Raw genomic sequence first — 17110 nt, 5'->3', positions numbered from 1 at the left:
AGAACCGACTGCCTTTCTTTGCTTTTGAGGAAGAATTTACATGATTTCTTTCATTCATAGGAAGAATCGAGTGCCTTTCTTTGCTTTTGAGGAAGAAATGACATGATTTCTATCATTTATAGTAAGAACCGAAGGCCTTTCTTTGCTTTTGAGGAAGAATTGACATGATTTCTTTCATTCATAGGAAGAACCGAATGCCTTTCTTTGCTTTTGAGGAAGAATTGACATGATTTCTTTCATTCATAGGAAGATTCGACTGCCTTTCTATGCTCTTGAGGAAGAATTGACATGATTTCTTTCATTCATAGGAAGAAATGACTGCCTTTCTTTGCTTTTGAGGAAGAAATGACATGATTTCTTTCATTTATAGAAGAACCGAATGCCTTTCTTTGCTTTTGAGGAAGAATTGACATGATTTCTTTCATTCATAGGAAGAACCGAATGCCTTTCTTTGCTTTTGAGGAAGAATTGACATGATATCTTTCATTTATAGGAAGAAACGACGCCTTTCTTTGCTATTGAGGAAGAATTGACATGATTTCTTTCATTCATAGGGAGAACCGAATGCCTTTCTTTGCTTTTGAGGAAGAATTGACATGATTTCTTTCATTCATAGGAAGAACCGAATGCCTTTCTTTGCTATTGAGGAAGAATTGACATGATATCTTTCATTTATAGGAAGAAACGACGCCTTTCTTTGCTATTGAGGAAAAAATGACATGATTTCTTTCATCGATAGGAAGATTCGACTGCCTTTCTTTGCTTTTGAGGAAGAATTGACATCATTTCTTTCATTCATAGGAAGATTCGACTGCCTTTCTTTGCTTTTGAGGAAGAATTGATATGATTTCTTTCATTTATAGGAAGATTCGACTGCCTTTCTTTGCTTTTGAGGAAGAATTGACATGATTTCTTTCATTTCTAGGCAGAAACGACTGCCTTTCTTTGCTTTTGAGGAAGAATTGATATCATTTCTTTCATTCATTGGAAGATTAGACTGCCTTTCTTTGCTTTTGAGGAAGAATTGATATCATTTCTTTCATTCATAGGAAGATTCGACGGCCTTTCCTTGCTTTTGAGGAAGAATTGACATGATTTCTTTCATTCATAGGAAGATTCGACTGCCTTTCTTTGCTTTTGAGGAAGAATTGATATCATTTCTTTAAGATTCGACGGCCTTTCATTCCTTTCGAGGAAGAATTGACATGATTTCTTTCATTAATAGGAAGAAACGACTGCATTTCTTTGCTTTTGAGGAAGAATTGATATCGTTTTTTTCATTCATAGGAAGATTCGACTGCCTTTCTTTGCTTTTGAGGAAGAATTAACATGATTTTGTTCATTGATAGGAAGAAACGACCGCCTTTCTTTGCTTTTGAGGAAGAATTGATATGATCTCTTTCATTTATTGGAAGAAACCACTGCCTCTCTTTGATTTTGAGGTAGAACTGACATGATATCTTTCATTTATAGGAAGAAACGACTGCCTTTCTTTGCTTTTAGGAAAGAATTGATATGATTTCTTTCATTCATAGGAAGAAACGACCGCCTTTCTTTGCTTTTGAGGAAGAATTGATATGAGTTCTTTCATTAATAGGCAGAACCGAATGCCTTTCTTTGCTTTTGAGGAAGAATTGACATGATATCTTTCATTTATAGGAAGAAACGACTGCCTTTCTTTGCTTTTGAGGAAGAATTGATATCGTTTCTTTCATTCATAGGAAGACTCGACTGCCTTTCTTAGCTTTTGAGGAAGAATTGACATGATTTCTTTTATTTATAGGAAGAGCCGACTGCCTTTCTTTCCTTTTGAAGAAGAACTGACATGATTTCTTTCATTTTTGGGAAGAACTGAATGCCTTTCTTTGCTCCTGAGGAAGAATTGACATGATTTCTTTCATTTATCGGAAGAACCAAATGCCTTTCTTTCCTTTTGAGGAAGAATCGACATGATTTCTTTCATTGATAGGAAGAAACGACTGCCTTTCTTTGCTTTTGGGGAAGAAATGACATGATCTCTTTCATTTATTTGAATAAAGCACTGCCTCTCTTTGCTTTTGAGGAAGAATTGACATAATTTCTTTCATTTATAGGAAGAGCCGACTGCCTTTCTTTCCTTTTGAGGAAGAAATGACATGATTTCTTTCATTTATGGGAAGAACTGAATGCCTTTCTTTGCTCCTAAGGAAGAATTGACATGATTTCTTTCATTTATCGGAAGAACCAAATGCCTTTCTTTGCTCCTGAGTAAGAGAATTGACATGATTTCTTTCATTCATAGGAATAAATGACCGCCTTTCTTTGCTTTTGAGGAAGAACTGATATGATTTCTTTCATTAATAGGCAGAACCGAATGACTTTTGTTTGCTTTTGAGGAAGAATTGACATGATATCTTTCATTTATAGGAAGAAACGACCGCCTTTCTTTGCTTTTGAGGAAGAATTGATATGATTTCTTTCATTTATAGGAAGAACCGAATGACTTTTGTTTGCTTTTGAGGAAGAATTGACATGATTTCTTTCATTAATAGGAAGAAACGACTGCATTTCTTTGCTTTTGAGGAAGAATTGATGTCGTTTCTTTCATTCATAGGAAGATTCGACTGCCTTTCTTTGCTTTTGAGGAAGAATTTACATGATTTCTTTCATTCATAGGAAGAAATGACTGCCTTTCTTTGCATTTAAGGAAGAAATGACATGATTTCTTTCATTTATAGGAAAAGTCGAAGGCCTTTCTTTGCTTTTGAGGAAGAATTGACATGATTTCTTTCATTCATAGGAAGAAACGACTGCCTCTCTTTGCTTTTGAGGAAGAATTGACTTTTTTTTCCATTCATGGGAAGATTAGACTGCGTTTTACTTGCTTTTGAGGAAGAAATGACATTATTTCTTTCAGTCATAGGAAGAAACGACCTTTCTTTGCTTTTGAGGAAGAATTGGCGTGATCTCTTTCATTTATTTGAATAAACCACTGCCTCTCTTTGCTTTTGAGGAAGAATTGACATGATTTCTTTCATTTATAGGAAGAGCCGACTGCCTTTCTTTCCATTTGAGGAAGAACTAACATGATTTCTTTCATTTATGGGAAGAACTGAATGCCTTTCTTTGCTCCTAAGGAAGAATTGACATGACTTCTTTCATTAATGGGAAGAACTGAATGCCTTTCTTTGCTCCTGAGGAAGAATTGACATGATTTCTTTCATTTATAGGAAGAACCGAATGCCTTTCTTTCATTTTGAGGAAGAATTGACATCATTTCGTTCATTCATAGGAAGAACCGACTGCCTTTCTTTGATTTTGAGAAAGAAATGACATGATTTCTTTCATTTATAGGAAGAACCGAATGCCTTTCTTTGCTTTTGAGGAAGAATTGACATGATATCTTTCATTTATAGGAAGAAACGACGGGCTTTCTTTGCTTTTGAGGAAGAACTGATATGATTTCTTTCATTCATAGGAATAAACGACCGCCTTTCTTTGCTTTTGAGGAAGAATTGATGTGATTTCTTTCATTTATAGGAAGAACCGAATGCCTTTCTTTGCTTTTGAGGAAGAATTGACATGATTTCTTTCATTTATAGGAAGAATCGAATGATTTGTTTTGCTTTTGAGGAAGAATTGACATGCTATCTTTCATTTATAGGAAGAAATAACTTCCTTTCTTTGCTTTTGTGGAAGAATTGATATGATTTGTTTCATTTATAGGAAGAAACGACTGCCTTTCTTTGCTTTTGAGGAAGAACTGATATGATTTCTTTCATTCATAGGAATAAACGACCGCCTTTCTTTGCTTTTGAGGAAGAATTGATGTGATTTCTTTCATTTATAGGAAGAACCGAATGCCTTTCTTTGCTTTTGAGGAAGAATTGACATGATTTCTTTCATTTATAGGAAGAATCGAATGATTTGTTTTGCTTTTGAGGAAGAATTGACATGCTATCTTTCATTTATAGGAAGAAATAACTTCCTTTCTTTGCTTTTGTGGAAGAATTGATATGATTTCTTTCATTCATAGGAAGAACCGAATGCCGTTCTTTGCTTTTGAGGAAGAATTGACATGATTTCTTTCATACATAGGAAGATTCGACTGCCTCTCTTTGATTTTGAGGAAGAATTGACATGATTTCTTTCATTCGTAGGAAGATTCGACTGCCTTTCTTTGCTTTTGAGGAAGAATTGACATGGTTTCTTTCATTCATGTTAAAAGACATTTATATTATTATTATTGTTATTATTGATATTTTCAAATGATGTTGACGTTTTTCTAGAAACAGGAATGTGAAATAGTTTCCATTTTATCGTGGATCATCGATATGTGGTTTGGTGTATGAAACATGTTTTATGGGAAATATCTCCATGGATAACTCTTGCCACTAGCGTGCCATCAGCCAAATTGTTCTGATGAGACAGCCGTTCAGGCTGTTGCCATTATGCTGTTAATATATGTACATGTAATGCAACAAAAAATACTTTGGATGGGTTTAGTATATGGCCCGGTTAAGATACTGTGGCATCTTCGAAGCGGTTATTTTTACTACCAAAAGCAATATATAAACGATTAATTAATGTTAAATTCGATTTTTAAATAGAGGCACATGAATGAATGACAAATCGAAGTGAATACATTTTTTTGAAGTGGTAACCGGGGAAATAATTGTATATATGCATGAAAAACACGACATAAGTTACGAGATCGAACTGTGATAAAATCGTTTGGCTTCGCGAGCCCCCGAACCATTAAATACCCAATTCAGCACTTATTTGATATCGAATATTTATGCGATTTTCTGATAGGATTCAGTCGAAGTTCACGGTTGTCAATTTCATGATTCACACCCGATACCAAAATCTGACTCTGTGACGCCGCAATATCAACGCGATCTTATGGGACGGGCCATGTACATTCAGATGCACGCTCATGCATAATGAGGAACAATTTGGGTTTGAATGTTGCTTTTTATTACATGCAACAATTAACACTGCGTATTAGTTTTAAATCCATAGTATCAAAAGACTTTCCATGTTCCCTAAAGAGAAGAAATTGAATTTTTTTACCGTTAATTCCTTTTGATTGATAATACTCATCAGACGATACCAATAAAACTGGCATAAATTTGTTCAGTGGGTTATATTGTTATTGTAATGTAACTTAATGTTTCCCATGCGTGCTTGATCATGAACTGAACCGAAACAGATCACTTTATCTGATTTTGATAAATGCTGCATAATGGAGATAAACGCTTGTTACAGAATGTCCTCCTACTTGGACATATTGGCAAACCATTTTATATATTATTCAGCAACCATTGTCTAGTTTTAGTTTTATTACAGATACAAGAATTTAAAAATACGTGCAGGATTCAGTTTTTTATCAACGGATCCGGTGGGACCTATTTCTGCGCATAATGTGAATGGCACAGGTTGTCAGTTTCTCTCAATTTCGCTGATATCCCGTAAGCTCCTTGAGAGTTCTTCGATTGTGTTCAAAATAATCTGCGCAACACTATCGAGATTCGATCCTTTAGTCCATAGATTTCTTTCCGTATTGTGAACCCGTGACAGAGCTATCATGCGGTTAAAAGTGATGTGATTTTATTCTCTCCAAAATGTACCACCTGCGAAAAGAAATACGTACGGTGTCCTGCACCAGCATCAGCGATACATCTCAATAAGAAGACTAGTGTAACCTATGACCAGTGTTTGATGGCTGGATCACTTCAGCCTCGATTAATATCGGTAGTACGCCGAGTCATGTGAATTGTACGTGAGACAATGTACATCATTTTGGTATGTGTCCTGGGACGGTTGATTTATTTCCAACGTGGTAATAGAGTGTCTCTTAATAGCTCTTCGTGTTCAGTGGTAGGGTATGATAGCCAGCATCCCGCTACACGAGCTTTGTGGTTAGCGCTTTATTGGACACTAATGGCGCCTTTACGAATACATTCCATTGCCAAACTGCTGCCATAACTAATTAGTGTTAGCTTGCATATAACCATTTGTTTATTTCTGTGGTGACCAACTGGGAAACCCATTGATATCGTTTCTAATTGAAAATTCTTCCTAAAAGACCACTTTGGGAAGCATGTTAGTCCAGCAAACGGCAGGCCGGATATTTAGTGCTTTTAAATGAGCCATAAATAAGATTCTTTTCGCTTGGACCCATTTACTCTCTCAAGTGAGCGTAAATAAAACTAAATGCCGTGCATTGGTATTCAAAATGGCACTGGTGAGGTAGCTGGAGAGAAGTGTAAATTGTGGAGTGCTGCTCGTGTTGCATGAAATAAATACCGTTGAGAAGGATACACAAACCTTTTTTTCCCGATAAATCACAGTGATACATGTAAATGACAAATCTGGTGACTGATCTCATTAAGCGAGACTGCCTGTACCGATCTCATGCAAAGCACGTGATCTTGATGCATGATTCTCATCGGTCGGACATAGGTCGTGTACGTTCTAATTTTTTTCACTTCGTTCACATGTTTTTTTTATGGTAACGCTAACTGATGCTGGTTTCAAGGTGTAAATTAAAACTTTTTCAACCTTCCATGACAATACATCAACAGTACGATCCTTATCCCTCTCTGCAAGAATAGATATACACATGTATCTTATAGTGCACGAGTTAGAAAAAGTGGCTTGCTTTTGACGTCATTCTTTTTTGTTATGCACGAAAGGTCAAGGGGGAAAAAACTGTTTGCACCACCTCTTGTCAACAGTAACCGTGCACTTGATTAGTTGGCCAGGCACCCCATGGACGGAACCAATACTAATACGCCGGCAGTTGATCACGTCTAGCTTCCGTTCCCAATCCCTCTTACCTTTCTTATCCAAATCTCTGATTGTTTTTATAAACTTGGTTGATATCTTATCTGTGATTGAAAAAGGGCGACGTATTACGGTCCGTCAAACCTCCGCGGCTATGTTGGTGGTAGGCGTGACTAGCTCACATCGGTGAAATACAGGATGACCACGACTAGCAGCTGATGTGATTGTCTGAATTCTAAAGGAGTCGAACACGGTGACGTATTTCTGTGTCTAACTGATGCTTCTAACTATTGGTTCAAACGACAGCCAAGCGTTCAATTTTTCCGATCTGTTGAATTCAGCGTTTTTCGAAAGCAGAATTTTACCGAAGCTGATACCCAAATAAAGCGTCCTGATTGGCTTATTGCTAATGAGCAGGCCGAGATGCAGAATATAGTACGTTTAATTGAAATTCCATTGAGGGGCCCAGAATCGAAATGGGTCCAAAAAGGAATCTGCAAATGGTTGACATGTGCCATTTAACCGGTCTTCCTAAGCCATGCTTCAGATGCATATTAGTATATTTGGCAATGTGTGTGGCTTTGTTTCCAGAAGCCCTGGTCAATATTGCTACCCATAAAAGACAAATCATCTCGATAAGCATGTATCCTGGAAAGGTCTGACCCTTTTGAAATTAATACAGTCCATCCCATGATTTCCCTGACAGATTCCATAACACGGCCGGCAGGTAGATGCTAAGGGTATCGCTAGCGAGAATGGGTTGCCAGTATTCATTAGAGGCAGTCAGTTAAAGTGATGGATGGCCTGGCGAGATTGTAAGCCTTTTCCTGATAGAGTCGTACAGTAGATCTTGATAAAATGTCAAATACGCTGAAGCTGTCATATGTTTCATGACAGCTAATAGTTTGCGGTGTATGCACTGGGTATTAATGAGAATGATCTAAGTTGTGTCCAGGTCATGGATAGCAGACAGTTTTATGATAGATATGTGACCACGGAGTCGGGTAGATTCATTAATTAGGCTAAAGCGTGACGTTCTGAGATTACTGGGGATAATACACCAGTTAAAAAATAAATTTCTTAACCGGTTGAAGATTGCTGTACGAAGAGATATGATGATGTATGTAGCGTACTGCACAATATGTTGATTACTTAATAACCTATAACGATAACATTAATTTTGCAATCTCAGTTTATTTAAAACTTGGGTGACAGGGTCGAACGCATCTATGTCTCTCCAAAAAGGAAATTCCTCAAAATCTGATGACGTAGAGTCGGCCTCATGTACATCATGTATGTACATGTAGAACATAAGATGGCCCACTCACCTCTCTCCATATCATGAAATTAAATCTAGATCTTCCTGTGGCATCAGCTTGATTTGCAACGACAAGAAATCAAAACAATCCTTTTTACAAAATAGTAAGAAAATCATTCTCAATCAAACTTTACGAAAAGAGATTTGATAAATACCACAATCACAGTTAATAATGCTAAGAGTAGAACCCGTAGACCTTAGTTAAATGCTTTAAAAAAATCGCTGATGAAACTGCAAGGCTGATGAAGGCCCGTATTTAGCAGGGAAGGGGGTGCTCATCTTCTGCCGAAGTCCTTGACCGAGTTGATCTGGCCCTGTTCTTCAGCGTTGCCGCGCATGGCCACTATCTGTATTCCAATTATCAATTGAAGAACTCGGCCACAGCCTTCCTGATGAGCTTCAAGAGAGAGTGAATACGTCAACATTTTGGCCTCTTAACATGGTAAACATCTACAACATCAATACAAAAATATGCTTGACTTGGCTGCGAAGTGCTCTTTGCGATTGACTGGCCAACACTTCTTCCCAATAGCGTTAAGTGTTCCATCCCCAGATTAATCCATTTAGCAGTATTGAGTATTGAAGTATTTGCTTAAGAACCTTTTCGTCCCCATCCCCAGCTCGCAAGACACATCATGTGTATTTAGTGGACTTCCGTTACTGTCAGAATAAAATTGATCATTTATACTGATCCAAATATTACATCAAGAAGAGTCTGTTGCTTTCTGCTCTGATGAATACGACGAATCAGCAAGAGCTGTGCCATTCGTGCATACACTGAAACCCCAACTTCTATTCGCGATTTTCTTTTTTCAAAATTTGTATTCATAAAGGTCGAGAATCAGCGCAGCAGTAAATGCCTGACCCATAACTCGGCGAAGTTTGGCCACCCTACCTAGAGGCGCTCATCTGGCGTACTGGCGTCCCTTGCCCCTGCATTTCCCTCTTTAACCATCAGTTGCATCCTGTACTTACAAACTTACGGCAAACGTGCTTAGAAACCATAAAATCCAACGGTTTCTGGACGAAAAAAGATATTGAATTTTTTTGCTGGGAATCTTTCGAAGCTTTTTCCAAATTGTGGAAAATGGTAATAGGTGTAACGGTGTATTTTATTAGCACCTATCGACGCGTTCTTGAAGCGTTGTCGATTCAAATAAATTTCTCACCTGTAAGTGTAAACGACACAATCGTTGAGGCCTGCTTCTACTTATACGGAAGTTACCAGAGATACCCAATAACCTGTAAACTTCATGGAACTTCATATTAAATTATGGAGGCCACGTCCACTGAGTTGTCGGCCCTGGGGTAGACCTGCAAACATCTCACGCTCCAACGAAATGAAAAATCGTAACTAATAACTCATCCGTTTAAAAGCACAGGTAATCACCACCCAAAGTATTCTGAGTATTCCAACCATTAAGATAACAAATATCAATTGCATGTCAAAGAAAGTTTGACCTCTTAAGGTGCAAATTTGGCACGTATAGGCGGGGTACAGTCATACCGTCAAATGTTCAAAACAATGATGAATCAATACAATCAAGTGTTCATAAGTCTTTAAGAATATTTGATACAACGTAGTTGAGGAAAAGATGGAAATCCGAGACGAACATGGAAAAGACAAAATAATACAGCAGGTAACATTTGAGAGTAAACGCAAATTTACACCAACGTGTACTGCCTGTTGCAATAGAATGGGCATCAAGAGTTGTGTTCTGATTTGCGCAGGTACATCTGTAAATTTTTTAAGCAGGTGTGTATCACTTACGGGCAAAGAACTAATTCTGAACAGGCAGTACCTGCTTGATTTGTATGTTTTTGCCGTCAAACATCGCAGCTTTTGAACAACAGAACTCAGATTGTCTTTCAACGCGTTAAAAAGGAGGCTGTACACAACATGAACGAACTAGTATGTGAAGACTTCAAAAGCTTATGCTTATATTATTTAACATTTAAAGTTTAAGCAAAGGCATCCATACAAAAGCAGGGGCTCTTTTGTTATCGCTACCCTTGTAGCCACACCCATTTTATGGAAAGTGAGCACCAAGAACAACTGATCTCATCAAGGTGAGACAGAAGTGGATTTTGTGATACTTATTTTGTGATACTTTTGTGATGTAAATCACCCTCGCCAGGCCAATACGTACATGTACCATTTGAAAATACTTGTATCGGACCTGAGTGAACCCCTCGCCGAAACAAATCCATGACACAAGAACTGCTGCAAAGGAACAGGGCCATGGGTCACTTCAGATTCCGAAAATAAAACCAGACCTCCATCACCTTGCTTTATACCGGTATATTCTCCAACCTTGAAATATCAACACAGTCATATAACATAGTATCGTAGTTGCACAGGTCTACTTTATCTTGGATGTTACGACCTAATGTCCGATTCTACCCGACCCTTGGGTAAAATGAGCAACATTAAGGCGACTGCAATAGGTTGGGATCGAACGATGATGAATCATAATCTGACGCCAAATAGACATGTCCAATGTACTGCGTCTAGCTATATATAATGGTCCTATAAATGACAGACTGTTGTATACAGGGGCATCATTTTCTGATGTCATTTGGAAGAGATTGTCCGTCGAAATCCAAGTTTGGAATAGTGTTTGGTGTGTACATGTATCCACTGACTGCGACATGACGCATGTGATAATGTGCATTGTTTGGATGCAGTGCTAACTACTGATTTGCTACATGTGTTTTCGCAATTGCACTCGATTTATTTTAGGCTTCCCTGTCAACAGATTGTACGCGTATCAGGTGAATACGGAACGATGTTATGGGGGAGAGCGGTGTGTTTTAAAAATGTTTATGATCCGTGTAGCGTAGGGTAGGCTCCCACAGAACGCGAGTTAGTCTGAATCGAGCAGAGCATGCGACATCACAAAGCAAACAATTTTTCTGTCTGGTATGTAACGAAGCGATGACCTGCGCCATCTCGCAATCGCAGTCAGTGGACACATGCCCTTACCGTATAACGATATAAAATTAATGTATGACTTGGCCATGGGCAATAATGATTGGACTGATCAAGAGAAACGTCATGCTGTCCACGAAAATAATTGAACTATGTACAATGTACACTGGATGTACACATCCCTAATCACAAACATGAGACAGTGGATTATGAAGGCCAGCAATCGAGAGTCAATCACTGAATGTAACGATGATGATGATGATAACCATGTTACAATCATAGCCAAATGCTTTATACCTTATAGACGTTGTTGAGCTATACAAATTGGGTTGAAGGATGTGGATTCGACACCGCATCATTCCATTCTCAAGACAAATTCTCTATATGACCTTCACCATCAACTGACAAGAGGCGAAATGTGAGACAATTTATTTTGTTGACCGATAAGACATTTCCAGCAAATCTGAATGCAAACGACATCACGAGATAGTTTAGACGGAATTTGATTTGGGACGTTAGGCGAGATCGCCATCATCATTTACGTATGGCATGTGAACGTCGGCGTTCAAGGGATGTTAAATAACCACATGAATTAAGTACGAATGTCCATCAGTTTAATTTGTGCCACTAATATGACAATCTGTAGTGATTCGAGAGCCAGAGCTTGATGAGAACTTATATATGAACCGTGTGAAAGACTACGCTCTGTAACTTATCCGCTTTGGTTCGCTTCAATGACTGTTTTCGAAATGAATCGGGTCATGTTTTCTTTTGAAATCGGGGCTTCAGGCCGTCCAGCCCCCGATCATGGAAAAAAAAACATGGTATTGATTCTATTGATGTTGCTTTTTTAATCGCCCTGTACTTGAGTGGCGATAAATTTCAGTCAGTAAAAAAGTGAATCGCTGACATATAATGTAATGTGCTTAATGGTTAACTTCATTTTTACCAAACAAATTAGTCAATCATATCTTGCTGCATTGCCCATTCGATACTGTAATGATCCTACGCCAAGGATAACTCCAAGCATATTTCTTTATGCTCCTAATTACGGATGGTTTAAGCATTCAAGCTTTAGGTAAGAAAAGTGGTAATTGTGACCAATCCCTGGCAGCGTATGCTTCCTAATGGTAATCGTGCATAGAATGACTGACAAATATCTGACTGGGCTGACAAATATCAGCAAATGGGCTGACAAATATCACTGACAAATAGTTTGGTCGTCAACGACCAATAGAGGAGTTTCTTGCCTGTTTCTGCGTCCTATTGTTATCAAAGACAACAAAATGGTTCTTTTTTCATTCATGTCAAGACCGCTGCCGTTACATATGGTGCAGAGAAATGTGTCGCCCTCTTATCAAGCATTCAATTCTCCTTTTTTAAAAGCCATGAAACATTCGAGGAAATCAATATTCGAAAATAAAAAGCCCGAGATATCACCGTGCATGCGGCTTCAACTCCATCATTACCATGATAGGTTGTATTAAATGAGGATTGGTGATAATTGGTTTTACTTTGAGGCAGCTAGTGTTGATGATGACGCCTGGGATTGCAATGTTGGTATTTGTCGAAAAAAAAACCCACTATAAAATATGGATTCGCTTTTTTATCTGAGCACCGAGTTCAGCTTTCGCTGTAAACAAATTCTGAAATGTTACCAGGTTTATTAAGTAGGACCTGGCAAAATATCCCAATACGAGATTTTTTTGTTCGCCGAAATTTCAAGTGATATTACCTGCTTCCTTTATTTATCAAAATAGTCGCTACAGTTTTTAGCTGATGTTAAATTCCACGCAAAAACGGATTTCAGGTATGCTTGTGAGTTGGACTGACTATGGTTGTATACTGGGTATATCACTGATGAGATTCCAAGCACCAAGTAAACTTGTATTCAGACAGAAAAAGAATGATTACGTGCAGTACACTTGATTACTCATTGATTACCTGAACATTGCAACAAATGTCTCCATTGACTTAAAGCGATTCTTTCTCTTATTCTAGAAGAAAAGTGCACAACGCCCCATTAGGTTTGGTGACACTGCACGAAATCCCCATCCGCCTATTAACCATTTTGCTCAATGCATTGCCATTCCGAGCATAAAATGTCATTACTGCTTCTTAAAAGTCTCTTCAGCTCAGGCCATTTGTCAATTTATCCATAGTACTCCAGACGAATATTGCTGCGCATCTATGCAATTGCCTCTTTTGTAGAGTTGGTGCAATAGAAGAAAAAATTGATACCTGACCATGAAAGGGTTAATACATTTCAATATTTTCAGCAGTCACGCTTAATCTGGCCAATGTTCGAGTAGATACAAAGATACTATAGACGATTCCCCAAAAGCATAGAGGTGGTGCAAAAAAACATATTGGTGGTTAACAAGTCAAGACGTGGTCAATACATTTCATAGTGACGTGCTAACTAATGCAATCAGCTCCAGGTCCCTATTACCTAGGACTTCTTTCGAACTGGCGAAAAACACGACATAAATGATAAATACTGATCGTTTTAATGGTTCAGAATATTGTAGAGTGAAACGTCGAGTTGACAGTTTGAATGGGATAGATGTGCATAAAATAGTCGTTGGCTTGCATTAAGTACTACGAATGCACCATGTCATATCTAGACACACGGAAAACCGCATTGCACAGTCCGATAAGTGATGACAGATGTAGTCATAAACAAATAATAATCAATAGATGGACCGTGTAAATAGTTGGTGAAACACTTACCGGACTCTTGTACGCCACCGAGAAACCACACTAGGATGCAGGCCACCATCAGTTGGACTGTCATCTTAAAGTCTCATCCTCCGCCACAGGTAGAAACCATCTGAGAAGTGCAATTAACGACAAGACTCCCGAACAAAATTTCAGACATGTCAAGCTAAAAATCTATTATTTAATTAATCCACATAGTCCAACACCAAAGTTAACTCTGATAATTGCTGATATTGTATTAGTTATACAGTTAGTCATTATATTGAGTTTCGACGGAACAAGCGCCAACACGCTTGTTTCTCGCCAAACGGACGCAACCATCACGGTTTCGGGGTGAGTCAGTCTGTACTGCAACAGACGCTGTGATATGACGATAATGCCTGTTGGTGGTTTCAGATGCTGAAAACCGGGAGGATTTGCACAGTTTTTGTTGGAAACTCAGAGGATCTCTCAACATTCTTTTCATACTGAATACAGGTGGGCTGTCGCAGCAGGTGCGCTTAACTATTTATTGTATTGGGTGTTCTGACAGTGGAACAGCTCTGAGTATCCAGAATAAATCGTCAATAAAGTTATAATAACTGCCATATGGTGGTATATATTTTTCAGTTTCTGATTTAATTTTAGTTCACAATTATTCTGACATGTTCTACCTTTTCATGCATCCCCTATACTATGGCAGCTTGGGTTTTCTGGGATGTGGAGATTTGAGACTCGGCCTTATTACGGGTAAAATTCTTAAAGACGCAGTGAAAAAGTAGATGAGATAAAGAAGTGAATGTAATGTAGTTTTCTTAACTAGCGCATCCTGTTTAATGACAGATTGAACCCATGGACTTGGAATCGTATAAATTGTGACTCTTCCATTGCCAGCCTAGTAGCGTAACATGTACTATAGTAGACTAATCTTTCTTTGGGGTCTTAACTACATTGCCATGAGAACGAGTGTGGCCTTTACCCTTTCCGAAACCAGTGGTAAGATCCTATGAATCATTTTTCAAATGGGCAAATGTTTTTCACGCAACTCTAGAAGCCAGGCATTACAAACTCAGTGTGGTTTAATGGAAAACGCGACAAGTGACATCACTGATTGATGGATGAGGGATCAAAACCAGTCGAAGGGAACATTTCAAGTTAATGCCAAATGAAGCGTAAAAGAAGTTTTAACTCGAAAAGAACATTATCGCGTACTTATAAACATGAGAAGGGTGATGTCGTGGTATAATAATGCACTAAGAGAGATGGATCCGTTCCTTACTTCTTGGATGGTGCCGCACATTGCACTGAAATCATTGCGATTCCGATTTTCTGAAGCTTTTTACACACTCTACTGCACATCACAAAATCGGGTTGCTGAAGTTAATTTACAACTTAACATTGCTTCTCAAATATCGGCCAAATATTCATATATAAGCATTGATAAAAAAGTAAATATTAGGTTTCTAGTTCTGTGCAATTGCTACTCAATGTGTTGTCAGGAACATCTCTTACGAGGAATCATCATTTGATCAACATATCTGCCGAAAGATTTGAATGTTCTTGGTACCCAGTGGCGTGTATCACTTATAGTTGAAATGACAGCTAAGAAACCAAGTGAACTAGACCCTTTAAAAGACTTCCTTTTTTTGCTAATGAACGTCGGGTGGTGAAATATAACCGATGCGGAACTTCCAGACTCCTTCAGTCGTGTTCTTATTGATGGAAACAGAGCCATCTGTTGAAAAGGCTTTGGACTAGCGGTGCCAATGGCGAATGGTGAACCACACGATCGATACCACAGCGTCTATCAAGGGTGAACCCATTGCTGCGGCAATTCCTCGTTTATCGATTGATTAATTGTTAAGTCCTCTTCTAAGACTCCGAATCCGAGTCTCTACGATACCAAGTCAATTACATTTTCCCCTCTCTTTGCTTTTATAATTGTAGGTTTCGTGTTTGGTGCAAGTATACATTTTACTGTATTTGAAAATGGACAAGTTCCCAAGCGGTCCGGACATCCGATTCTAGAATACTTGCAAACTTCTACACCGATAATACACCCTTGGTAAAGGGTGCAATCAAAACATGTCATCATTGTGTTGAGCATTATCACGCTCAAGTCACCAACAGGCATTACGTACTGATGTTGTGCTTTCATTAAAATAGCAAAGCAAAATCTTATACCTAATCTTCCCTTTAACGAATCAATATTCACGATCTAACTCAGAATCGATAGAATTGATATGATATTTATTATTACCACAGCTTCGTTTTTAATCTGAATAATTAACTAACGTTACATGTAATAAGATCCTTTCATCTATTTTTGGAGAAATCTTTATATTCTGATAACGTCATCAAGCTTACCGCCCAGGTAATGTTACCTGGTGTTACAATGATGTTTAGTTATAGGTAATCCTAATTACCAAATGTTGCAGGCAGGAATATTGTAAACATCCGACGTATTGAAGGATTTTCTATAAATCGTTAAAGGGTGTGAGAGGCAGATGCACTTTCTGTCCATAGGTAACTTTACTGAGTATGCTACTGCTAAGGAGTGCGCTACGTCACGAACTACACATGTACAAGGTTTTAGGATTAGTAATTCTTCAGAACTTAGTGATAATTTGATTTGAAATGTAAGTGTGTAACACAAACCAAACTTGTGACAGTGTCTGAGAAGGAACAGGGCTATAAGTTAATATAATGCATTTAGATGTATCCCGGTGGCTAGGCATTGACATCATGTATTCTGATTATTCTCGAAAAAAATGGAATAAATTTTGATAAAAGGAAAAATTTTATAATTTCTATTTAGGCGGATAAAATATTTTCTTTTAGTATACAATGTAGTCATTTCCAACCAAAAGATAGTTTCTGCAATTTTGGTTTTTTTGCGAAATTTAATTAAAAACGCCCACAAAAAATGGCGGTATACAGTAATACATGAAGTTATGATACCACGATGCTTTCGTATTTTTGACAAAGATGGCACAGAATTTTTCCCTAAAGCGACATAGTCCCCCCCCCCCCTCCCTACACACACACGACTCACTCTATTCAGCCAAATAATCGGCTGAGATATGATACTGGATACTTAACTTTGCAATAGCACCACTGGGGCAATTATCCACACAATAACCGATTAAGGAGTTCTAATTGTCATGGCAACGGGTCGTCCGCCGTCTGCGTCTAGATACTTATCGGTCAAATAACATTCCTTTCACGACGATTTAAGGACAATTTGATTACTTACATGTATGTTCATTGCATTATCTCAAATTTGGTCTCATTTACTCAGCGATTCATTTATTTAGGGATGACCTTGATATAGCTTTAGGAATTGATACCGAACTTGAGGCATTGGTTGGCTCACCAAAACCGCTGGG

At 38.1% G+C, this 17110-nt stretch overlaps 1 protein-coding gene across 1 annotated transcript in view; it reads right to left on the bottom strand.

Annotated features, from left to right (window-relative positions):
• LOC135482516 (neuronal acetylcholine receptor subunit alpha-10-like) overlaps positions 1-14043 on the bottom strand; it is a 32902-nt gene extending 18859 nt beyond the window's left edge. The window contains exon 1 of the mRNA XM_064762602.1: positions 13755-14043. Coding sequence (XP_064618672.1) covers positions 13755-13818 — 64 coding nt within the window. The 5' untranslated portion in view covers positions 13819-14043. The remainder of the gene's footprint in view (positions 1-13754) is intronic.
• Between the last annotated feature and the right edge of the window lie 3067 nt (positions 14044-17110).

The sequence above is a fragment of the Lineus longissimus genome, chromosome 2, assembly GCF_910592395.1.
Source record: "Lineus longissimus chromosome 2, tnLinLong1.2, whole genome shotgun sequence".
Taxonomy (NCBI): domain Eukaryota; kingdom Metazoa; phylum Nemertea; class Pilidiophora; order Heteronemertea; family Lineidae; genus Lineus; species Lineus longissimus.
Note: the sequence above shows the minus strand (reverse complement) of the source record. Positions and strands in the feature narration are given on the sequence as shown.